A 25,382-nucleotide genomic window follows, 5' to 3' on the forward strand; every position below is an offset into this window, starting at 1 on the left:
CTAAGACAGCATCACTGTGCTGTCTGAGTGTGAGCTGCAGGGAGAAAGTCACCCTCCCTCCCACCCCTGCAGCTGACAGAAGTTGATTTTTACCTTCATTTTTTTCAATCCCTGTCAGCTCAGGTGGTAGAGGCGTGGCTTGCTGGACCTGGGGGCAAGGTTTTAAGTCTTTTGAGGTTGGACACATTGTGGCAGGGGTCGTGTCTGGGCTCCTTCCTGCAAGAGTGACACCCCTCTGGGCACCTTACTGGCTTATTTCCATACTCAATAAACTTGGATTTTCAGAGAATAAAAACATCTATTGCTGGAACAAAGGCACATCTGGAAATAAGGTACTAAGTGCTATTAGGCCATGGCTTTACTTGAATAGCAATTATCCTGGTGACAGATTTCCTTTAAAGCTCTCCTACGGCAGTGAAGATAAATGGCTGGGTTGTTATGGAAACCAGGAGCACCTGCAAAATTCTATTGGCTGATAAGGGTCATGTGACCAAGCTGCTATTGGCTAATGCTTTTTTTTTGGTACTATCTCAGGAACGGGTACATCCTAGAGACCTGGTCTAAAACCTTCCTGGACACCTGATGTACCTGTGTGCCAAATTTTGTGATTGTAAATGCGACGGTGCGGATTCCTTTAGCAGACATACATACACACTACAGCTTTATATAGTAGATATGGAGTCCTTTTCTCTGTACAGGGACTGAGATGCTCTTATTGCAGGATCTGAATTTTCTCTCTGCTCCATCAGCCAGCTCATCTGATGGGCTCCCGATCTCCAACCTCCTACACACCTATTATATATAGCTCAGTTCTTATCTTACTGGTAAGAATGTGTCTTAAATAAGTGTTTATGACCTTTTAGTAATTTAGTGATAAGGTTTATTAAAGGACCAGCACAAAGTGAAAGTACCAATCCCACAGCTAGAAAAAGTTAACCCTTTTTGAGAGGCTCAATATTTGTAATAAAGACTAATTGAAAAAATATTTTTTGCCCAAAATGAGTAAAATGCAGTCATAAAAAAAAATATTTAAAATACCATTGAAGGTGTACATAGCCTTTAAGGAATACTAATACCCTCCGGGAGCTCTGGTCTGAGCATTGATATTAGTGATGAGCGAATAGACTTCGAAGTCAATTCGCATAAAACGTTGTTTCAATATCTTATAGAGCGAGCGCTCCGTACAGTATTAGAATGTATTGGCTCCGATGAGCCAAAATTGTTACTTTGCAAAGTCTTGCGAGACTTTGCATAATAACTTCAGAAATTGATTTATACTGTAAAAAAAAAACATTTCCTGAACTCGGGTTCGGTTCCAAGTGGTACGCTCCCTAAAGTATTGAAACAAAGTTTTATGCAAATTGACTGAATGTTTCTTCCAAAGTCAATTCGCTCATCCCTAATTGATAAAGTTATTAGGTCAAGCCACACTTTTCCAAACGAAATAACCCCAGTGTTTCCCGTCAATCCAGCTACAGTACTTCTCTCCCCACACAAATGAAGCTTTGATACACAGTAATAAGACAGGAACTTGTGTGGGTGGCCATCTTTATTACAATACTTTATGAGGACACTCTGGACAATGGGGCGTGCACTGCTCCTTCTCTCAGAAGTACATGAGCAGTAAAGACCAGGGACTCTTTTCCACCCTGATGTGAGCACACAACTTCAATGGTAAAGCAACTATCTTGGGAGCAGAGTAGTATAACAAACCTAGGGTGCCATGGCCGGTTGTTACAGGAGACCACTGAAATTCACCAAAGAACTAAACAAACTAGGCTTTCAAAATATGACCTCCTATACCTAGCATGTAGTGTATGTGGGAAATGAATCCCGGAATAGAGACCAGAGGATGGTAAGAGTCAGATATTCATGAGGAAACATCTATATAGAGGTTTTCTTAATGGGATCTATGGACATTTAAACGCATCTGCCGATCCTAATTGAGGTGGACATCAAGGTAGCCACCAGGGGCAGTGTTGTCCGATCCTGCAGCCATGTGAACCTCTGCTCCTTAAGATACAGGACACATCTCAGCACTGTGTGTACATGATATCACATCTGTTTCGTGGGAGTCTCTGGAGGGGAGAAGGGTCAGGGCTGGTGGATCTTCATAGATGACCTACTACCACATTATGCTTCTAGCTCAAAGCCCAGCCCCACCTTGTGGCCTCCGGCGCTGAAGTTCTTCCCGTTGATCAGAGCAGATAAGGTCAGCTTCACCCCTGGAAAGAAAATAATTACACTCCGCTATGAAATCGTGTCCGGATCTTACAAGGCTCAATGCAAAAGTGGAGAAGCTGACCGTATGAATCTGGCTTTTATTTGCAAGAGGACCTCCAAAAAATGAGAGCCGAAATCTGATTGGTTCCTAAGGGAAACTGCTCCACTCGCTTGGATAAATCTATCCCAGTGTGTGAACTTGGCCTTTCCTTTGGCAACAATGGGCCATAATTATCAAGATTAAGGGTATGTTCAGACACGGCGGATTTGTTGCACTATGATTAGTTGTGGTCAAAACAGCCAATTTTTGTTAAAGGGAGTCTTTCACCTAATCTGAGCGTTTTTAGACCGCTCCGATCAGGTTATAGACTCTTTGACCCTCATTACAATCGTACCTTTCTCTTCTGTGTCCCTCGTCCAGATAATGAAAACAACACTTTTTAAACTTCTGCAAATGATCTTCTGAAGGTGCCCAGGGGCGGCGTTACTGGGCGATGTGCCCAGAAAAACACACCTCCAGCCGGCGGACGTCACGAGCGGCACCAGAGGACGGTGGACTGGGAACTGGCCCACACCTGCGCACTGCTCTGCCCATTATGGGCAGAGGAACATCCTTTCATATTGTGCATGCGCCGGCCGGCTGTCTTTAGTTGGCCGGCGCATGCGCAATATGAAAAGCTGTTCCTCTGCCCATAATTGGCAGGCCAGTTCCCAGTCCGCCGTCCTCTGGTGCCGCTCGTGACGTCCGCCGGCTGGAGGTGTGTTTTTCTGGGCACATCGCCCAGTATCGCCGCCCCTGGGCACCTTTAGAAGATTATTTGCAGAAGTTTAAAAAGTGTTATTTTCATTATCTGGACGAGGGACACAGAAGAGAAAGGTACGATTGTAATGAGGGTCAAAGAGTCTATAACCTGATCGGAGCGGTATATAACGCTCAGATTAGGTGAAAGACTCCCTTTAACTTCTAAACAACCGCCAATACACAGTTCTACTGTGGCCTTATGCTACGAAAGTCCTGCATGCCTGCTTTGTCAGGCCCAAAAAAGCTTAGTGGCTAAGGGGTTAATGATGGCATCCGTTCTCTGAACAGATGTGTAATGTCACATGAAAGGCAGATGACATAACGAGGCACGTACCAGGTCGCAGGCTGTGTGTGTAGCCTACTCCAATCAGGCTTGCATTGTTAACTTTGGCCTAGGAAGAAGAACAGTGACGTTAGCAGAGAATCCATAACCAATAGTGAGGTGAATACATGAAGATCACTTGTCCCGTCACGTCTGTGCGTTGATGGACTCCACCTCACACTGGGAGCATTCCATATGTGAACAGAGCCTAAGACAATCCAAAAGGAAGCAGAGAACTCAGAGGGGAAAACAAAATACATCACCTGTCACAGATGAAGTCCATGGGCTGGAACCACCAATGATTTCCACAATGAAATGTCTCTGGCCCTCCTGCCTGTTTGTTTAGAACGATTCAAGGACTGATCTGGTCCAGGGGTCAGCAACCTTCTGCAGTCCAGCTGTTGTGAAACTACCACTCCCAGCATTCACACTTGCTCAGCTGTTCTCTGAACTCCCACAGAAGTGAATGGAGCATGCTGGGAGTTGTAGCTTCACAGCTGCAGGCTGCTGAGCCCTGATTTAGTCAATGGTTTCTTAGACTGTTTCATTGATGAAAATCTCTTGAGTAGTGCCAAAGGGATCTAGGCCTGTGATGGCTATCCTCCGGCACTCCAGCTGTGGTAAGACTACAACTCCCAAGATGCACACGTGCTTGGCTGTTCTCAGAATTCCACAGAAATGAAGGGAGCATGCTGGGAGTTGTAGTTTCACGACAGCTGGAGTGCCGGAGGTTATCCATCACTGATCTAGGTGCTCTACATTCAGAGGAAGCAGCAGAGGCACAAGTTGCACCCTCCAAGTAATCAAGGGGCATCTATCTGCAGATTTGTACCTATGAAACAGAGTTGCTCTCTCTTTGATTGACATGGCCAGGCAGGGAAAACACCATCATGCCTGCGTGGCCCTGTGCATCAAAGTGCAGAGGGCGCCGCAGTTGCAGAGAGAGCAGAGCCTCTAGGTGTAATGGTAACGCCCCCGTTGCTCCTAGAGGCTCATTTGCATATTTTACAACTTCATTTTTCTCAGCAATGTGGGCACATATGAACATGGGACCAACACAGATGCCTTCAACTGCCAAGTGCACACGTAACAGGTCAGCCAGTGTCATAGGGACAGATCTGCTGACAGGTGACCTTTAAGGCCTCATGCTCAAGACCGTATTTTGTGGATCTGCAGTTTGCAGAAGGCAAAATACATACAGATACCGGCCACGTGCATCCCGCAATTTCCGCTGGCTCCAATGTGAAAAAGGCCTATTCTTGTCTGCAAAATGGACAAGGGCGTGTTCTCTTTTTCTGTGGAGAGCACATGGTGTGTTGTCTATTTTTTGAGGCCCCTTAGAAATGAATAGGCAAAAAATGTGGATCGGATGTGGGGAAATAAAAATAAGGTCTTCTTTTATTTCTGAGATATATGATCCACTCGGTCTCCGATTCACACAAACTCTAATGAGAGTCTCAAGGTGCAAGGCAAATACCAACCAGCAGTCAATGTATTCACACCATTATAGGAAAATATGCCCTAGAATGGATTTTTTTTTCCATGAAGAATGCAAGTATTTAGCTAAATAGGCTCAAGAGCTGACAGGTCCTCTTTAGGCTCCTCTGGGCTGGTTCCTCTACCATAGTGCATGGCGTCAAGACTATACTGGCCTTTCATAAGGAATAAAGCAGGAATATCTGTATAATCATTGGAAATATACGGCTCTACGCCATCATTATATACGTGTGTGCAGTACATAGGAGGAGGAGTCGTTTACCTCAGACATGTAGCCTAGCGCAGCAACCACCAAGCACCTTAAGAACAGGCCATTAGATAAGGAGGTATCACGTCAGTGACCAACACAGCGGCGCCAATGTCTGTCTCTGGTACTGCAAGTGACTGGAGCAGAGCCGCAGTACCAGACACAGCCACAAGGACGGTTCTGTGCATGCTGCTATTCCTTGTGGCATACTTACAGAGACTGTGGATTTTGAGTCCAGCTGGTACTTGGCTCCGATGCCAAAACGAGTGTTGTTGCTGCCTGCGCTCCATGCCAGGCTCACAGAGGTCTCCACATCTTTATTGACCTTCTGGTAGATAGACCCTCCAAACTCGGTGCCATCATTCCTAAGCAGAGAGAAGTAGATGCCTATCTTGTTGCTGGCAACAGAGTTGTACCCGCCATCATAAAAGGGGTTCATGAAACTTACACATTTGTGTGCAGCTGGAAATCTCCTGCTGTGTAGCCCAGGGCAAAGTTGTTCTGCGCCAGCCTAGACTTGGCGGTATCGAAGGCCATCTGGTAGCCAGCCAGCCAGCCTTGGTACCCCAGGACAGCCCAACCATATATAGTGGGACCAGCCAGGTCCAGGTCAACATCAACTCCCACGTTGGCATACTCTCTCTTGTAGGAGGTCTTCAGCTTGGCGCTCTTCTTACTGTCAAACACAAGGGAAGAAGATACATCAGTGTGGCCAAACTGCGATGCCTGGCAGGTTCTCTGGGATTTTGGGCTGTCCATAATGATGACATCTCCTGGTCATGGTCACAGAGGTGATGTCACTAAGGAGGACGCGACTGGCGACATGCTGTCCGTGTGGAGTAAAGGTTAGGGTTTTGTAGTGGGGTCTCTACCTAGCCTGCAGTTCCCTGTCCTGGAGAAGTTTGGGAATCACTGCTCTATAAAAGCAAGATTTTTTTTTTTAAAGGGGTTCTCTGGGCTTTTCGTATTGATGACCTATCCTCAGGAGGTCAAACACCCGGCACCCCCGCCGATCAGCGGTACGAGGAGACGGCACGTGCAGTGCGCACATGCCGTCTCCCTTCCTGCTCTCCGCTGTATGTCTATGGAACAGCAGCAGCGGACAGCTAGAGAGAAGGGAGACGGCACGTGTGCACTGCGTGCGCCGCCTCCTCGTGCAGCCGATACTGCTACATAGAATAGCACAGCAGTCGGCATTATTACATACAGGTGCAGAGCCATCTGACCTGTGAGTGTAAGGAGGTAATGCAGTGCCACTTACCCAGTATTGGGTACAAATGTGGTATCCAGTGCCAGCTTCAGGCCCTTAGCCAACTGTATGAAGAGAAACAAGATGCATTAATACCCCCTGCTACCCTGGAGACTCCGCTAAGGCCTTCAGGACGGCAGCCGCAACTCACCTTGTCTTCGAGGGCGATCTCTGTCCCTAAAGTGTTGTCTGTGTTCCACTTCTCGGTAAAGGTGAGGCCGGCCTCCTTCAGCTTGTACTTGGTTTCCAGGCTCCCGGAGGCTTTGCCTGTATCTGTGTTTGAGGATCCGCTGCTTGTAAACTCCTGCAATTATCACATGAGGACCAGAATATTACTTGTGAGAAGAGAGAGAGGGGGCGCAGGTGGAGTAGAAGGTGTTGTCCACTTTGTCCCGCTCACACACACATCAAGCAGATCACTTATCCTATTAGTCCCATCTATGGGTGTTAAATTAGGGGGCGCTATAAGCCCCAGCCATACAGATGGACCTCCTCAGCCACTCTACGGTTTAGGGACCTATACAGTATGTATTACACCATAGCGTTATTGTGGCTTACCATCTGTTACAATCCAAGCAGCATGGAGGAAGGGAAAAACAGAACACGTTATGTCCAACACAATCTGAGCACTCGCCCCCTATAATATTTCATAGTGTAGCAGAGCAGGGTTTGTCACCTGGCACATCAACACACAGTGATAGTGAAATAGAATGGGTGTGGTTTTATACAGGACTGCAGCTAATCACACTGCCCAAATAAAGGTAGAGGACAAACTCAGCCCTGCTACATCTCTACATATCACTACTTACCACTCCGCTGGAGGATTTTGTTTTCAGATCCAGCTTCACCAGCCCGAACCCTATAACAATAAGGCAAAACAGTTGTCTTGGAAGTTCCCATTCCAACCAGCAGAAAGCAACCCCACCCCCCACAGGCATCACCAGTTCTGTTCTAGGACTGTCGCCCGAGACTGGACCACAACGGTCTTAGGCCGAATGCACACTGCCGTGGAACACGACGTGAGCGGTCCGTGGTATCCCGGCCTGGCATCCTGCTGACACTCATCATGCCGCCGCTGCACTACAGTAACACACTCGTATAGATCATACAAGTGTATTACTGTCAGCAGGATGCCAGGCCGGGATACCACGGACCGCTCACAGCCATGTGCATTCGGCCTTACACAATACAGGCTGCAGGACGGCACGGGGAATCTGACCTCCTGCAGGCCTACTTCTAGAAATACCCAGAATGCAATTTCCCAATATCATTAAACAGGCAGACTACTGTAACCCCAGGCTATACAGTCCGTCCTCCACTGTTGGCCATGAGTATATGAAATATTTTGGCTAGGGTGCACCCATTATTTTGCAATGTATCATTACGACGACTGGTGCTCTAGATCCCCTATTTTCCCTTTACACAGGAACAGTGTTAAATGACAACAATCTGGTGGCCTGCGCTCACCACTAGGGGGAGAACAGGAGCATAGTGAAGAGGTTTTATTCAGACCAATGGAATCCGTATAAATCTGAATGCAGCGAGCTCCCCCTAGTGGTGGCTGCAGGCAGCAAGAAGGTTACCATTTTGCTAGGACTGTTAAGGGAATCTGGAGCGCTGTGTCTGCAAACAGAATGGCGGACCTATTGTGAAGGTTATAAAGGTAGACCCCAAATTAAAGGGATTCTGTCACCTCTTTTTACCTTATAGAGATGCGGAGATGCACGGCTAGATCGCCACTAGCATGTCCGCAATATAACTGGCCCATATCTTCAAGTGGTTTTATTGACTGTAAAAAATGATTTTATATATATGTAAATCAGCCTGGTAAGTAGCCCAAGGGGCTGCACTAACCGTTCTGGAGCCCAGCACCGCCTGTATCCAGGAATCTCCTCCTTGCTCACGAAGTCAGATTACCGTAATCTCGCGATGCGGGAGCTCGCGCATGCACAGTGCCGGTGTTCCATGAAAATCTGCTACCCTCGTCACTTTCGGTAGTGACGTAGCAGCATCGGAAGGCTGAGAAGGAGGTGCGTCTCCGAGCTCACCACCTCAGTGGCTGAAAAGAAGGTGTGTTGGCGCCTGCGCAGAACCAACTAGGGTAGCGAAATTTCACGGGGAGTGCATGTGAGGGAGGGTAGGTTAGATTTATGGCCCACAGCGCATGCGCGCTGCCCACAACCCTATTGGCTAGGGAGGTAGGGACATGTAGGTCACACGCCTGATGGCGCTTCCCACAACCTCTGCTGCTGTTCGAGTTACCTGTTACATGTCTCTACCTCCCCAGCCAATAGGGTTGCGGGCAGCGCGCATGCGCTGTGGGCCATAAATCTAACCTACCCTCCCTCGGCCCGTTCACATGCACTCCCCATGAAATGTCGCTACCCTAGTTGGTTCTGCGCAGGCGCCAACACACCTTCTTTTCAGCCACTGAGGTGGTGAGCTCAGAGACGCACCTCCTTCTCAGCCTTCCGATGCTGCTACGTCACTACCGGAAGTGACGAGGGTAGCAGATTTTCATGGAACACCGGCACTGTGCACGCGCGAGCTCCCGCATCGCAAGATTACGGCAATCTGACTTTGTGAGCAAGGAGGAGATTCCTGGATACAGGCGGTGCTGGGCTCCAGAACGGTTAGTGCAGCCCCTTGGGCTCCTTACCAGGCTGATTTAATTATTATATATATATATATATATATATATATATATATATATTAGCGCGGCGATATAGCCGTGCATGTCCGCATCTCTATAGGGTAAAAAGAGGTGACAGAATCCCTTTAATATAATACCCCTCAGAACCACCTCTAGAACTCCTATCAATGGCGGAACCATAGAGGGCAGGCTTATATTTATCAACTGATTGGCCGAGTGCATGTAGCTAAAGGCAACGTGTGTCCTTATCTACACAGTGGGTGCTAATTAAAAACATTTAAAGATGACGAAGCCGTCCCATAGAAGTAAATATGGACGCCACAGTGGTAATTACTCTGCTCGCCGTTGCAATTGCTGCGCGAGCAGGTAAACAGAGAAGAGAGCGCTGTGGTCTCTTCAAACAGCTGATCGGTGCAGGGTGCCGGGAGTGACCCCTCCACGATCTGATATTGATGACCTATGCTGACCATAGGTCAATATAGAAAAATAAAGAGCCGACAACCCCTGTACCATCTCAGACTTTGGGGGGGCATAACGCTAGGATATGCCCCCAATGTCTGATAGGCGCGGGTCCTGTCTCTGGGACCTACACTTAGAACAGAGTCAGCAAAGTCCTGGAGGGCGCACCGCGCCACATTCATTCCTATGGAAGCGCCGAAAATAACCGAGCACTGACTTGGCCATTTCCGTCAGCCCCATAGAAGTGGCTGCTCTCCCATTCATTTCAACGGGACTTCCGAAAATAGGCGAGTGTAGCCATTTTCAGGACTCCAAAAGAAACAAATGGAGGACGGGCGCGCATCCGCAGTGCTCACTCCTTCACTTTGCGGGCTCCATTCTAGAGATAAGTGGGACCTGCACCTATCAGACATCGGAGGCATGTCCTCGCGGTATGTCCGAGATGGTACAAGCCCTTTAAGGCTAAAGCAGTAGGACGTTTTCATGGCTGACGGATGCGTTTTCCTCCTACGTTCTGACTTTTAATCAGATTATTTCACTTACCATATCCTTTGTTGAAAACATCACGGGCGGATTTGCCCAGGTCTGCGTAGTTTGGTGGTACGGCCATGGCTCTAGAGGGGAAGATGGAGAAGAAGGCTGGTGAGATGACATCACATAGATCACCATCCTTTCTACTATGTTCTGCCCGCTAAATATCAAACCGGCCGCTGGTTCCGCTACACTGCCCCCCTCCGGTATCCAGTTCACACCACTCATTTTGAAAAACTTGCTTTTCATGCGCTTTTTTTTAACCATTGGGTTGAATACAAAGCAGAATTTTCAGATCTGCGCCAAAAAAGGTGCCGATTCTCCAAAATCAGCCCCAAAAAAACTCAGTGTGAACTGGCCTTTAATCCCGTGACGCTCAGCGCAATGTCCCTTACTATTTAATTTTTTCCACCTGTGACACATTTCTCTCACAAGACACACAGACATCAATGGGGAACATTTTTTGGGCAAATCTTAAAGGGACAGTACTGCTGTTTATCCAGAAATAGTGCCGCACCTGTCCATGGACTGTATGGTATTACATTTCATCCCCTTCAAGTGACTGGAGTCAAACTGAACGGCCCATGGACGAACAAGGAGCAGTTTCTGGTAAAAGTGCACTTTTTTATAAGAGTCTTTTACAACCTAAACTTTTAAATTCTCCACCCTCCCCCCCAAAGCAATTCCAGCGTCCCCTGTATCAATCATGTACAAGTGTGATGTGTCTGTCCTCATCCTAACATGGGCCGCTCTCTTGAACGAATTGACCAGAATTAGTTAAAAATTGCTGCCTTCTTTCAAAAACAGCGCCACACCTGTCCACAGGTTGGGTGTGGTATTGCAGCCTCATTTACTTCACTTTAGCTGAGCTGCAATACCAGACACAACCTGTGGACAGGTGTGGCATTATTGCTGGAAGAAAGCGGACATGATTTTCTAATGCTGGACAACCTCCTGCTCGAGGTCCTGGTTCAGTGGTCATGTACTGGCTGAGAAATCACATATGGGTCTGCAATGGTTTTCCTTAAGACCACCCTGCTGGCAGCCCAACAATACACAGCACCAGCACTTCTGCAGAACAACAGCTGACAATGGCACTGCCCGGTCCCCACGCCCTGTAAAATGGCGGCAGGTGACATGTAGGAAGGATGCAGGGCCTGGTACTGATCCACTGCAGTGATATGGCCGCCCCATGAGGGCTGATCCGCTCAGCGGGAGGTGCTCTCCGTCTGCTGCAAACCTCTTATATTTTCTTCATCATCTAATCCCTTTAAAAGATCAGAATGTAGGAGAAGGCTGAGGAGCAACTGCTGGAGACGCCGGAGCAGAGAGCAAATCCCTGAGACTGCGGGACGAGGGAGCGCGGATCACTACAAGTATGACGACCCGGAAAATCTCTGAATCTGGCGAAAATAGTCCAAAGTCAGATTGACAGTCCAACAGCTGAGGTCCTCTGCAGTGAGGGCCTCTGACCCATCTTAGGTTCTGTTCACACTACCATACTAGGATACATTACCACTTTATGACGGGTGGAGATCAGACCTCTAGGACCCCCACAATACTGACAAAGGGGGCCACGGTGCTGCATCCTGCACAGCGCCACTCTGGCCTCCTGGCTGTACAGGGAACTGCAGCTGACTCATTCAGGTTACAATCCCCTGTATAACCAGGAGCACTGCTGTGTAGGACATAGTGCTGCAGTCCATTCATTCTCAGGACTGGTGGGGGTCCCGAAGGTCCTAGCAAAGTGCCATTAAAGGCCCCTTTAACCTCTTGTTAAGGGCTCATACACACGACCGTTGTTGTTTTGCAGTCCGTTTTTCACGGGTCCGCATCCGAGTTATTTTTTTCTCTGATTTAAGTCTTCTTCCGTTCCATTATTGCACAAAACATATCCGTATTTGATCCGTTTTTTTGTGGATCGGAAACAGTAACTTATTAATCACCAAAGACATGAGCAATATGGGCCGGGCACAGTATTTCTATAGTACGGATCCGCAAAATACAGATGTATTCAGTGTGCGTTCCATATTTTTTGCTAACCCATTGACTTGAATGGGGCCTCGGACCGTGATTTGCGGACAATAATAGTGCATGCACTACTATTTTGCGGAACGGAAATATGGGAATACGGAAACTGAAGGCACACGGAGTAGCTTCTGTTGTTTTTGCGGACCCCTTGAAGTGAATGGTTCCGCATACGGTCCGGAAAAAAAATTAAAGAACAGAACGGAAGCAGAAAGAAAATATGTTTGTGTGCATGAGCCCTAAAGGTGACGTCACCGTTCCATAGAACTAAAGCGTAATCATTGCTTACAGCCTTTTATTAAGCTTTCTGTATTAAGGGCTCACCATTTTCAAGATCTCTGCTGTCAGTCAACGTGAACAGTCTAAAAAGCTGCAGCTGCAAATGTATCCAGTCTAGGTGATCCTGTGAGGTTAGCACATGAGTATAATAAAAACCTCCCTCCTGTTCTGATGCTTTGCTACAATGTATCAGTGCAGGTGAAATGTAGCAGCCCAGAGGATAGACTGGACACAATCTACAAGACGGTGGAACGTGGCGGTACAAATTTTCAACTTCTGGCAGTGTACCACTAATTTTTTTTTTCCACTCACTGACAGCAAATAGAGATCTTGAACATAGTGAGACAATAGAAGTTGCTGAATTTCTCGTTAGACCACAAAACCAGCATCATCACGGCCCCATGGACTCCAGAACCTGCCGTCAGGTGGGCAAACGTAGGCGGATTTCTGATTATCCAGCGCCTCAGTGCTCCCACCACTGCTGAATTACTGGTGTATACGTCTAAGGCCTCATGCACACGACCGTTGTTTGGGTCCGCATCCGAGCCGGCGTTTTGGCAGCTTGGACCCGTTCACTTCAATGGGGCCGCAAAAGTTGCGGACAGCACTCCGTGTGCTGTCCGCATCCGTGGCCCCATTCCGCGGCCCCGCTAAAAAAATATTATAACATGTCCTATTCTTGTCCGCGCTTTGCAGACAAGAATAGGCATTTATATTGCCGGTGCCCGCTCTGTAAATTGCAGAAGGCAACGCGGGCGGCTTCCGTTTTTTTGTAGATCCGCGGTTTGCGGACCGCAAAAAACTGAACGGTCGTGTGCATGAGGCCTAATACATGTCTAGATCCCCCCCCAAACCATCGGTACGGCCTAATACTTATATGATTGCTACAGTCATATCAAGGCCAACATTACCCTTACCCAAAAATTAAGCTCCCATTAATCACCATTCACACAGATCATTAACCAGATGCGCTCTACTTAATGGCCTCTAAGTAGGCCGATATAGCAGAGCCGGATGTGTTCAGGTGCCCATCGCTGTATCTTATCTGCTGTTATCAGTACCATTATAAGACGTTATCTCACAAACACAGACAGCGGCGGAAAAAACAGCAGGCAGGGCGGCACATGACAATACCAGTATATTCCCAGTTATACTGGAAATTATGTAAACGGCCGAGGCTGAGAGCATTTACATCGCAATAGATGCCCACTGGTTCCAGTCACCATCATGGCACCTACAGGAGATGTCAGGTAGTTTCCACAGACCCAGTGCTCACCCAACGATACACCCCCCTGCTGTGCCTGTGTGTCAGTCTTCACTGTAGTTTGGTCTTCTCTTCGTGCACCAGGAAGATCAGGACGTTCCTGCTTTTCCCAGTGAACCTTGGGGTCCCAGCCCACCGCTGCGTATGTAACCGTATCTGGGGATAGGTAAAGCAGCGATCCCATTAAAGCCTGTGAAACGGCTGATAACAGAACACTAGAGAGCGGATGGACTTTAGGTGTAGTGCCCCTTTAAATACCGTCAGCTATGGTTACGATTACTGTATAATGTACACCTGTCCCTCTACAGTCTGGGCTGTCACCGGGTCCCTGGTCTTCTGATCGTCAGCGTCACATGACTTGTCGTCACTGAGACATTTCTGACGTATCCTACGCGCCAACACCAGTGGGTTCATGTGTCCTGCCGTCCTTGGTCAACCTGTGAGGACGACCCTCAGGATCCCATGAGAACATATATGGTTTACACAACTGCTGGGAAAGGGGGGGGGGGAGTGGACTGTGAGGGACACACCCAAACATTCATTTTATACACCGCTCCCTTCCCACGTACATACACCCTACTGCATATGTAAGTGCATGACGTGCAGACTACCGCCCCCACTATGGGGGAGATTTATCAAGACTCTGGTATTGATGTCCCCTGTGCTGCCGGAGGATGCCCCCAATATGTGATGAGGGGCAGTCCTCGCCATAAATTATCTGACTGCGCAGAGCTGCCGTACGTTTCTGGCTTCATTTGTACCAGGAAACTAGTATGAATGAAGATCAATCTGTCCCGTGTGTTGGCCACGCTCCTTTCCTACCCTTGCCACGACCCCTTTTGAAAAAGGGACCCCCAAATACATACATCCTATATATAACTACTACATAAGGACACCACTTCCCATATACATACTGCTATATAACTGAAGAAAGATAGGACTGCACTCCGGATAAAAGTGAAATTCTGTGAGGCTTTATTCACCCATAGTATGGCAACTTTGCGACGTTTCGGCTCACAAGAGCCTTCTTCCAGCATAGAAACAGTGAAAATGGCAACATATAAAGGCATGTCTAAAATGACTGACCAATCATATTGTGGTTACAATCATAGGTAGATTAACATCACATGTGATTAATCTACCTATGATTGTAACCACAATATGATTGGTCAGTCATTTTAGACATGCCTTTATATGTTGCCATTTTCACTGTTTCTATGCTGGAAGAAGGCTCTTGTGAGCCGAAACGTCGCAAAGTTGCCATACTATGGGTGAATAAAGCCTCACAGAATTTCACTTTTATCCGGAGTGCAGTCCTATCTTTCTTCAGTTATAATATTGGGTCTCTGCCGCCGCCCTTGTGGATTTTGCACCCATATTGAAGGTGGTGCTCCCTCAGGATTTTTCTTATATATATATATATATATATATATATATATATATATATATATATATAGACACCCCCTTTCCATAACTGTACAATAAACTACACCCTCTCCGATATACACACACCACATATATAACTGTACTATGTAAGTACACCCCCTCCCCACACACATATATCTCTATATATCTCTCATTATACTACATAATACCGTGGTATCTCCATATTGCAAGTACCATCCTATACATGAATGGACTAAACATACAACCTATATAGAACTGTAGCATAAAGGACACCCCCTCCCAAGTAAATACACCCTAAATATAACTGTACACCACCTTCCCATATACATACACCCTATATAGAACTGCACTATACAGACAAACCTTTCCTATATACATCCCCCTATATAGAACAGTACTATGTAAGGACACCCCCTCCACATATTATACGCCTTTATATAAAGACATTCTCTTCCCATATAACTGTACTACATAAGTACACACTTTCCCCATATATAACTATACCATGTAAGGACACGCTCTCTCTCGCCCTACACATTGTATATCACCACTCATTCATTGGTTGGAAATCCCTGATGGAAAACTGTAACAGTGACCGATTGGTACTCAGGGGAAATAGCTGAATGTAACTACTCCCAGCTGATGGAAATGACCAGAAGATTCAAACTCTCTAGTAATGCCCCCTCCCCCCATACAATATATACAGACCCCTCCAGTGGTGCAGTACACTACTAGTGATACCCCCTCCCCCATACAATATATACAGACCCCTCCAGTGATGCAGTACACTACTAGTAATACCCCCTCCCCCCATACAATATGTACAAACCCCTCCAGTGGTGCAGTACACTACTAGTAATACCCCCTCCCCCCATACAATATATACAGACCCCTCCACTGGTGCAGTACTTTATAATATAGACACATATTACTACTAGTGCATTATATACACATTCCACACACCCCTCCGCTCGGGCAGCACATTACACAGCGCTTCCTCATGTCATACACTCCCCCTCCCCAGCACATAGGCACCCATCACTATACTGCAGCAGGGTGCCCTCCTGTCAGAGCCCTGCACCTGCAGGTACACAGACCCCGTCCAGCACTCGCACGACCCCGGCCCCCTGTCACCTGTCCCTAGCTGAAGGTCTCCTCTGCGTCTCCCTGTGCAAGGCGCATGCGCGAATGTACCGCCGCCACTACTCCAAGACCACATGATACACCTGGACACGCCCACCCAGCGCTAGGGCAAACAATAACGTCCACTGATTGGCTCAGCAGACGCTTGTAGCTCTAACGGCCCATCTGCCGATCACTGAGCACCATAGAGTCGCGAAGCGGGTAGAGCGTCCCTGCGGCATTTGTGCCTTGTAGTCTCGATGGTATTTAATAATAAAATAATGGAGGACGTGACAGAAGAGGACGCCGGGGGGTCATTATGTCGGGGGCGGTTTTATTAGTATATAGTATCTATAATAATTTCAAAAAATGTAGCTTCATTTGCATCAGTCTATATGCATTATTGTGAGTTACTAAAAATCATTAAAAAAAATAGTTCTTAAAGGGGTGCATCATAAGAATATGACCTATTGTTTAAATCAGTCTTTTATGTTAAGCACGCTTTTAAATATTTTATGCATATTTTTTAAAATTTCCATGTCACTATATATATAAAAAAAAAATCTAAAATCCTGCAGTTTTTGCAGTGGCTGGTAAGGGCCTTTTACACGGGCAGATATTTGGGAATGAAAACCCCTCCTTCCTGATCATTGTCCTGTGTGAACAGGCCGCTGACCACCTGACAAACGCAGTGATCGCGGCACCGAAAATCACTGCAGCAGCTGTGCTTGGGCTGAGGTGGCCTGTGGCCCTACATACAGAACTGGCTTAGTTGGCCATAGCAACCAATCAGATTCCTTCTTTCATTTTTCACAGCTCCTTTCGAAAAAGAAAGGTGGAATCTGATTGGTTGCTATGGGCAACTAAGCTAGCTGTACTTTACACCAGTTTTGATAAATCTCCTCCATAGTTTTCACCAGCTTAATAACAGGGATCTGAACACAATTAGAGGTCTGGTCTGTGGATTGATATTAATACAGGGGGTCTAGATGTATTTAGGGGATCTGGTCTGGGGTCTGAAATAAATTTAGGGCTATGAGAACGGAATCCAATATGTAATTCACTCAAACCACGAACTCGAACTCAAACCTGCCAAAGGGCAGGTTCGCCCAACTCTATCTGGGACCCGCACCTATATCGAGAACGGAGCCCCGAAAGTTGTGGAGGGTGCACTGCGCATGCGCAGCTGCCCTTTATTCATTTTCTATGGGGCCGTTAAAAATAGGCGAGCACGGCTATTTCCGTGGGGCCCATAGAAGTGAATGGGAGTGGTGGCCGGTCATGTGCAGTGCACTCCCATTCACTTCTATGGGGAGAGCGCTTGGTGGTGGCCAGACCGGAGTCCTCCAGCCACCAATTTGCGGGCTCCGTTCCCAATATAGGAACCCGCACCTATAAGACAATGGGGACATATCCTAGTGATATGCCCCCATTATCTGAGATGAGACAACCCCTTTAATTTAGGGTGTCTGGTTTGGGATTAGGTATCCCCCAGGTTGATATATCTGAAAAAGAGTACACAGCATGTATGCCGGGTCAGTGGGCTCCTGTGCCTGCGTATGCGCTGAGAGTATTCCTGGCGTTATACACTGTGATCAGGAGAGGTTTTTAACCGCTAGAAATAAATAATGAGTGTTTATTGAATGACAGCAAGCAGAGATCTTGGAAAACCTTGAGGAATTGGAACAGTAAGTATAGAGGAAAACTGTCTAAAATCTCAGTATACAGTGGATATCCTTTACTTGCCGAGATTGGAATATCCTATTAGGGCGCATGCACACAACCATATGTATTTTGCGGTCCGCAAAACAGGGACCCACAAAAAATACGGTTGACGTAGGTGAGCATTCTGTATTTTGCTGAATGGAACAGCTGGCCCCTAATAGAACAGTCCTATACTTGTCTGTAATAATAGGACATGTTCTATTTTTTTGCAGAACAGCCATGAGGATATACGGAAACAGAATGCACACGGAGTCATTTCCGATTTTTTTTTGCGGCCCCTTTGAAGTGAATGGTTCCACATATGGGCCGCGATAAAAAATGGAATGGATATGGAAAAAAAATACGTTCGTGTACGTGAGCCTTTAAAGTGACCTTAAAAAAAAAAAGAGGATTGACCTGTAATAAAGAAAGGGGGGGGGGGGGGGGGTTAGGGTTAGGGTTAACCCTAACAGATTTTGTCCCAAGTGATTTATGTAGCAAAATCTGTGACTTTTTGCTGATCACGCTACTTTGCCCGAGTGCCGAGAATAGGTGGTGTGGGTGGGCAGCAGGCCCGGCTCATTTATCATTTTCAACACCAGTTTTTGCGCCGTACATTGTATAGCGGCTGTGCTTGGTATGGCAGCTCAGGCCCATAGAAGTGAACAGGGCTGAGCTGCAATACAAAGCACGGCCACTATACAATGTACGGCGCTGTGCTCGGTAAGCTGCGAGATGGCTGCAGCGCTCACAGGAGTGACGGGGCCTTCTCAAACAGCTGAACAGCGGGATCCTGGGGGTCAGGTACTGATGGCCTATCCAGGGGATAGGTCATTAGCAGGGGTGGACTGCCCATAGACCTTACAGGGAAATTTCCTGGTGGGCCGATGCCCAGTGGAAGTTTTGGGGGATGTATTTTGTGCTGCTGGTGGCAGTATTTTGTGATGGTTTGGGTGGTATAATGTGCCGCAATATGGTATTGCTGGCTCTGCCTTCCATCAATTTGGGCCCAACTCAGTCCGGGCCTGGTCATTAGTATTAAAATCCCGAAAAACCCCTTTAACTAGCAGATAGCATTTTAGGTGACACATTTCCTTTAAAGGGGTTGTCTCACCTCAGTAAGTTGCATTTATCATGTAGAGAAAGTTAATACAAGGCACTTACTAATGTATTCTGATTATCCATATTGCCTCCTTTGCTGGCTGGATTTATTTATCGATCCCATTATACACTGCGAGTTTCCTTTTTTTTTTTTTTTTTTACTCGTTTTATTGAAGTTTAACAAAGAGGCATGACCATTACATTATAATACTGACACATCCTGTGCAGGGGAGATCCGACCTTTATAACATAACAGTGAGAGGTGATTGCATAGTACATACATTTTAGCAAATTCTGCCATGAGGCCTATGTCAAGGCCAATGAAAGAAAAAGTATCCGGAACATAAGAGTCTGCGTTTCATTGAAATACTGACGAATAAGCGTCATCCGATGCTGAGTACATATGTAATGGGTGCAAGGACAAAGGGGATGAGCACCACTCCCCCCATACTTTTTGAAACTTCTGAGGGCACTTCCTATGTAGAAAAACTAAATTTTCCATGGAAACTGCATGGTTGACTAGTGCTTTCCACTGGCTTATTGTGGGTGTCCTATCTCTGCCATCCACCTCAGGGCTATGGCCTTCATGGCAAAGAACAGAGCCTCCCCCAGGAATGTCCTCTGATAATGCGGCCACTTCTCCTCATCCAATACTCCAAGGACACATATTTTGGGACACACCGATATCGGGGTCGACAGAGCATCCACCACATCCCTCCTAAAAGCCTGTAAGTGCTCACACTCCCACATCAGATGCCAGAAATCTGACATCTATGACATCTACTGTGGGTTAGCCTCCCATTTTGTACAGTCTAGTGCAGTATATACAGCTGAATGAGTCTATTATTGATCGAAGGGGAAACCCTAGTGGGGGTCAGCAAAGCCTCCTCCCAATCCTCCGCAGATAGTGTCGGTATGGAAACTCTCCATCTATCCTCCACCACCAGAGGCTGAAGCAACATACGGTTGCCGAGGAGATGTGTACACAGCACAGATATGATTCCCCTAGGTCCCTGAGATCTTAGTACTCCGATCAAAGGGAATTTGGAGATGCCGCGCCCTCCACCACCAAACTGAGCCCCGAGGGCATGCCGTAGCTGAAGGTAGCGGAAAAAGAGAGTGCGGGGCACCCCAAACCTCCTCTGAATCTGCTGGAAGGAACGCAGGACACCCCCTTCATAAAGGTCCTCAAGGGTGAGAACCTCATGTTGTCTCCAGACAGCAGATCCTTCTAGGGTTGCTAAGTGTGGGAACATGGGATTATCCCAGAGTGGGATGACATCAGGCACATGTAGTTTAGCAGCATTCCATACCTGATTAGCCAATTTATGTATAGGAAGCAGTCCCCTTGTCGCGGAGTGCAGGTTTTCTAAGTTTCCATGGTTATGACCACCCTGCAATCCATCAGTGGTGGTTGTGCTGGCACAAACTATAGGAAAAAGCATCGGCCTCTGGTAAGCGGGACTGTGGTAGCACACGTAGGCTACTGCTTGTTTTCTATAGTGTTCAAGCACGACCACAACTATTGCAGGGTGGCCGTAACTATGGAAACAAGCAGTGTATAGGGTGATGAAAAAATGAATCCAGCCAGCAAAGGAAGCAATATGGGTAATTAAAATAGATTAGTAAGGGGCTTGTATTAACTTTCTCTGCATGATAAATGCCATTTGCTGAAGTGACACAGCCCCTTTAACCACTTGTCAGACAACTAAGGCTACTTTCACATCTGCGTTTTCCTTTCCGCTATAGAGATCCGTCATAGGATCCAAATAGCGGGGAAAATGCTTCCATTTTGTCCCCATTCATTGTCAATGGGGACAAAACTGAACTGAACGGAACTGAGCGCGCCAGAATGCCTTCCCTTCCGTTTGGTTGCGCTTGGTCGGACTTCTGGCTGTATACCGCTACCGTAACAGCCTGCCAGATCCGTACTAGTGAATCGGGCCAGAGCGGACTTTTGGCTGTATACCGCTACCGTAACAGCCTGCCACATCCGTACTAGTGAATCGGGCCGGAGCGGACTTCTGGCTGTATACTGCTACCGGAACAGCCTGCCAGATCCGTTCTAGTGAATCGGGCCGGGCGGACTTCTGGCTGTATACCGCTACCGTAACAGCCTGCCAGATCCGTTCTAGTGAATCGGGCCGGGCGGACTTCTGGCTGTATACCGCTACCGTAACAGCCTGCCAGATCCGTTCTAGTGAATCGGGCCGGGCGGACTTCTGGCTGTATACCGCTACCGTAACAGCCTGTCAGATCCGTACTAGTGAATCGGGCCGGGGTCGGACTTCTGGCTGTATACCGCTACCGTAACAGCCTGCCAGATCCGTACTAGTGAATCGGGCCTGAGCGCACTTCTGGCTGTATACCGCTACCGGAACAGCCTGCCACACTATCCTAACGCCAGTGTGTAAGAAGCATTAGCAAAAAAGGGAGTGACCCATGTGTAGACACCTGTTTTGGGGTTTTTACCCCTTCTAAGTACAGAGCTGCATCTAAAAGCCGACCACTACCCTGCGGTGAACTGACGAGGGGAAGAACCCCGAACTGCCTGTGGATGGGTCGGGTGTCTTCCTTGTGGAGTCATCTATGGTTTGTCTGACATGAACTAATTTGCAAAATGTCTTCATTTATATATTAGATACATAGAATCAATTAAAAATAGCAATGTATAAGGTCTCATGCACACGACCGTATGTATTTTGCAGTCCGCAAAACACCGTTCCACAAAAAATACAGAAAGCACACAGACATCATCCGTATTTTTTGTGGAACGGTGTTTTGAGGAATGGAACAGCCGGCCCCTAATAGAACAGTCCTATCCTTATCCGTAATGCGGACAATAATAGGACATGTTCGATTTTCTTTGCGGAACGGACATACGGAAACAGAATGCACACGGAGTAACTTCATTTTTTTTTTTTGCGGACCCATTGAAATAGATGGTTCCGCATACGGTACGTTCCGGACATAGATAGAAAATACGTTTGTGTGCATGAGCCCTAAGGGTGAAGAAAGCCGGATTCTATGAGGTGCAGTTCCTCTTGATCTCTTCTAGCTCTTTTTGGTCTTGCTACAAGTCTCCAGAACAATAATGCCCCTTTCCACACAAATGTCCGCACTTTATTAGCAAGCGTGAGCCACCAGCAGGTACATACCTGCATACAGTGTGCTGCATATAGCAGACACACCATGGGAATATTGGTCACATTGTAACTGATTTACTCTACGTAACTATAAAGTGGTAGAAAGCAGTCTTTTCCAATAAAACATGAAGTTAATAATTTACTTTTTATGCTTTTTTTTCTTTTAAACTACTACTTTGTGAGAGAAATATAGTAACTGTTTCAAGGTCTAGCATGCATCTTAAAGTGCCACTAACTTTTCAACAAACTGCATTGATCCGTGTGTGTACATGAGGAATAACACTATATCACTTGTATCTGCCATTTTTAGCAGTTTCCCTCTGTGCATAGTGAATATCTAGTTTGCAGGTCTCTCAGACATGGTGGGTGGAGACTAGCTGCCATCCAATGTACGCAGAAAGTAGAGGAGAATCTCCTTCCTATCTCACAGTCACGCAAAAGCAGCCCCAGGATAATGGAGAACAGTACAGAGAAGTACTGACCTGTTATGGTTATGAATTTAGCTCTTATGCTGAGATAAAAATCTATGTCTCTTTAGTGTCTCTGAGTCCTGCCTCACTCATGATGCTGCTCACACCTCCCCCTTCCCCTCGCCATAGACTTGTATTGACATTTGTAATATGATCCTCTTGTGGAGCTGCTCCAGCCAGCATGAAAGCATTTTTTCAAAGTGAAAAGCAATTAGCAAGGAGCCGGGGGGAGGTAAACAGTTGATAGCATGAGAACTAGACATTTCTCCGTAATAAAATATATTAGAAAGTTTCTTGTGGTCGCTTTTACTTATGATTTATGCAAAGCTGTGTGAAAAGTAAATGAGCATTTAAAGTCGTTGTCCAAAGAGACCCGGATAAACGTCTGACTGGTGGGACCGCAAAAAATTAGAGGTCCTGTGCCATCTCCCCACCTTTTGTATGAATGGATTGGTGGTCGTGCTGCTGCTACATTCATCTATAACGCACTGGCGGAAATTGTTGAGTGCTGTACTTGGTTATCTACAGTAGCCCCAGAGAGATTAAATGGAGTGTCAATGCACATGCTTGACCACCACTACATTCATACAGTGGGACACAGATCCACTGTTATCATCATCAGTGGTGGTGGTGGGGGGTCCCACAGTTGGACTCCCACAGATCAGACATTTATCCCCTATCCTGTTGATGGGGTTATGTTTAACAGTGGTGGAGCCTGTTTGGGTTAGGCCACCATTGAGAGTTTTCAAGAATCGTTCAGAGAGCAGTATGGTCGAGGGGAGGATCAGGTCTGGTCTGAGGTCTGATATGGGGGTCTGGAGGTCTAATGGGGGTCTGAAGTTCTAATGGGGGTGTGGAGGTCTGGTCTGAGGTCTGATATGGGGGTCTGATATGCGAGTCTGAAGTTCTTATATTGGGGGTTCTGACACAATAGTGAAAGTTGGTGAAGTGAAATGAGAAAAATATATGAATGAAACTATTGGTTAGAAATAGAAAACAGAAAATTGGCATGTGCATATGTATTCACCCCCTTTGCTAGGAAGCCCATAAAAAGCTCTGGTGCAACCGATTACCTTCAGAAGTCACATAATCAGTGAAATTATGTCCACCTGTGTGCAATCTAAGTGTCACATGATCTGTCATTACATATACACACCTTTTTTGAAAGGTCCCAGAGGCTGCAACACCTAAGCAAGAGGCATCACTAACCAAACACTGCCATGAAGACCAAGGAACTCTCCAAACAAGTAAGGGACAATGTTGTTGAGAAGTACAAGTCAGGGTTAGATTATAAAAAAAATATCAAAATCTTTGATGATCCCCAGGAGCACCATCAAATCTATCATAACCAAATGGAAAGAACATGGCACAACAGTAAACCTGCCAAAAGACGGCCGCCCACCAAAACTCACGGACCGGACAAAGAGGGCATTAATCAGAGAGGCAGCACAGACACCTAAGGTAACCCTGGAGGAGCTGCAGAGTTCCACAGCAGAGACTGGAGTATCTGTACATAGGACGACAATAAGCCGTACGCTCCATAGAGTTGGGCTTTATGGCAGAGTGGCCAGAAGAAAGCCATTACTTTCAGCTAAAAACAAAAAGGCACGTTGTGAGTTTGCGAAAAGGCATGTGGGAGACTCACAAAATGTATGGAGGAAGGTGCTCTGGTCTGATGAGACTGATCACTGAAATTTAACTTTTCGGCCAAAGAAAACACTATGTCTGTCACAAACCCAACTCATCACCCAAAGAACCCTATCCCCACAGTGAAACATGGTGGAGGCAGCATCATGCTGGGGGGATGGGACTGGGAAACTGGTCAGAGTTGAGGGAAAGATGGAAGGTGCTAAATACAGGGATATTCTTGAGCAAAACCTGTCCCACTCTGTGCGTGATCTGAGGCTAGGATGGAGGTTCACCTTCCAGCAGGACAATGACCCCAAACACACAGTTAAAGAAACACTTGACTGGTTTAAGGGGAAACATGTACATGTGTTGGAATGGCCGAGTCAAAGCCCAGACCTCAATCCAATAGAAAATCTGTGGTCAGACTTAAAGATTACTGTTCACAAGCGCAAACCATCCAACTTGAAGGAGCTGGAGAAGTTTTGCAAGGAGGAATGGGCAAAAATCCCAGTGGTAAGAAGTGGCAAGCTCATAGAGACTTATCCAAAGCGACTTGGAGCTGTGATTGCCGCAAAAGGTATTGACTTTAGGGGGTGAATAGTTATGCACATTGACTTTTTCTGTTATTTTGTCTCATTTGTTGTTTTCTTCAAAATACAACAAAAAAACATCTTCAAAGTTGTGGACATGTTCTGTACATTAAATGACGCAAATCCTCAAACAATCCATGTTGATTCCAGGTTGTGAGGCACCAAAATATGAAAAAAGTCAAGGGGATGAATACTTTTGCAAGGCACTGTATATTATTAACAACGCGGACAACCTAAGGCCCCTTTCACACGGGCGAGATTTCCGCGCGGGTGCATTGCACCCGCACTGAATCAGGACCCATTCATTTCTATGGGGCTGTGCACATGAGCGGTGATTTTCACGCATCACTTGGGCGTTGCGTGAAAATCGCAGCATGCTCCTCTTTGTGCGTTTTTCACGTAACGCAGGCCCCATAGAAATTAATGGGGTTGCCTGAAAATCGCAAGCATCCACAAGCAAGTGCGGATGCGGTGCAATTTTCACGCACTGTTGCTAGGTGACGATCGGGATGGGGACCCGATCTTTATTATTTTCCCTCATAACATGGTTATAAGGGAAAATAATAGCATTCTTAATACAGAATGCATAGTAAAATAGGGATGGAGGGGTTAAAAAATAAATAAAAATATTTTAACTCGCCATAATCCACTTGTTCGCG

General features: G+C 46.7%; 1 protein-coding gene across 1 annotated transcript; it reads right to left on the minus strand.

The window, feature by feature from the left end:
• Positions 1-1,531: 1,531 nt before the first annotated feature.
• Positions 1,532-16,174, minus strand: VDAC3 (voltage dependent anion channel 3). Its single transcript, XM_044278988.1, has 9 exons — positions 16,096-16,174; positions 9,996-10,066; positions 7,150-7,199; positions 6,492-6,644; positions 6,353-6,405; positions 5,540-5,767; positions 5,306-5,456; positions 3,360-3,417; positions 1,532-2,225 (listed from the first exon to the last, which is right to left on the minus strand). The coding sequence occupies exons 2-9, from the start codon at positions 10,060-10,062 to the stop codon at positions 2,134-2,136; spliced, it is 852 nt and encodes a 283-aa protein (XP_044134923.1). The 5' UTR covers positions 10,063-10,066; positions 16,096-16,174; the 3' UTR covers positions 1,532-2,133.
• Between the last annotated feature and the right edge of the window lie 9,208 nt (positions 16,175-25,382).

The sequence above is a fragment of the Bufo gargarizans genome, chromosome 2 (genome assembly GCF_014858855.1).
Source record: "Bufo gargarizans isolate SCDJY-AF-19 chromosome 2, ASM1485885v1, whole genome shotgun sequence".
NCBI lineage: Eukaryota > Metazoa > Chordata > Amphibia > Anura > Bufonidae > Bufo > Bufo gargarizans.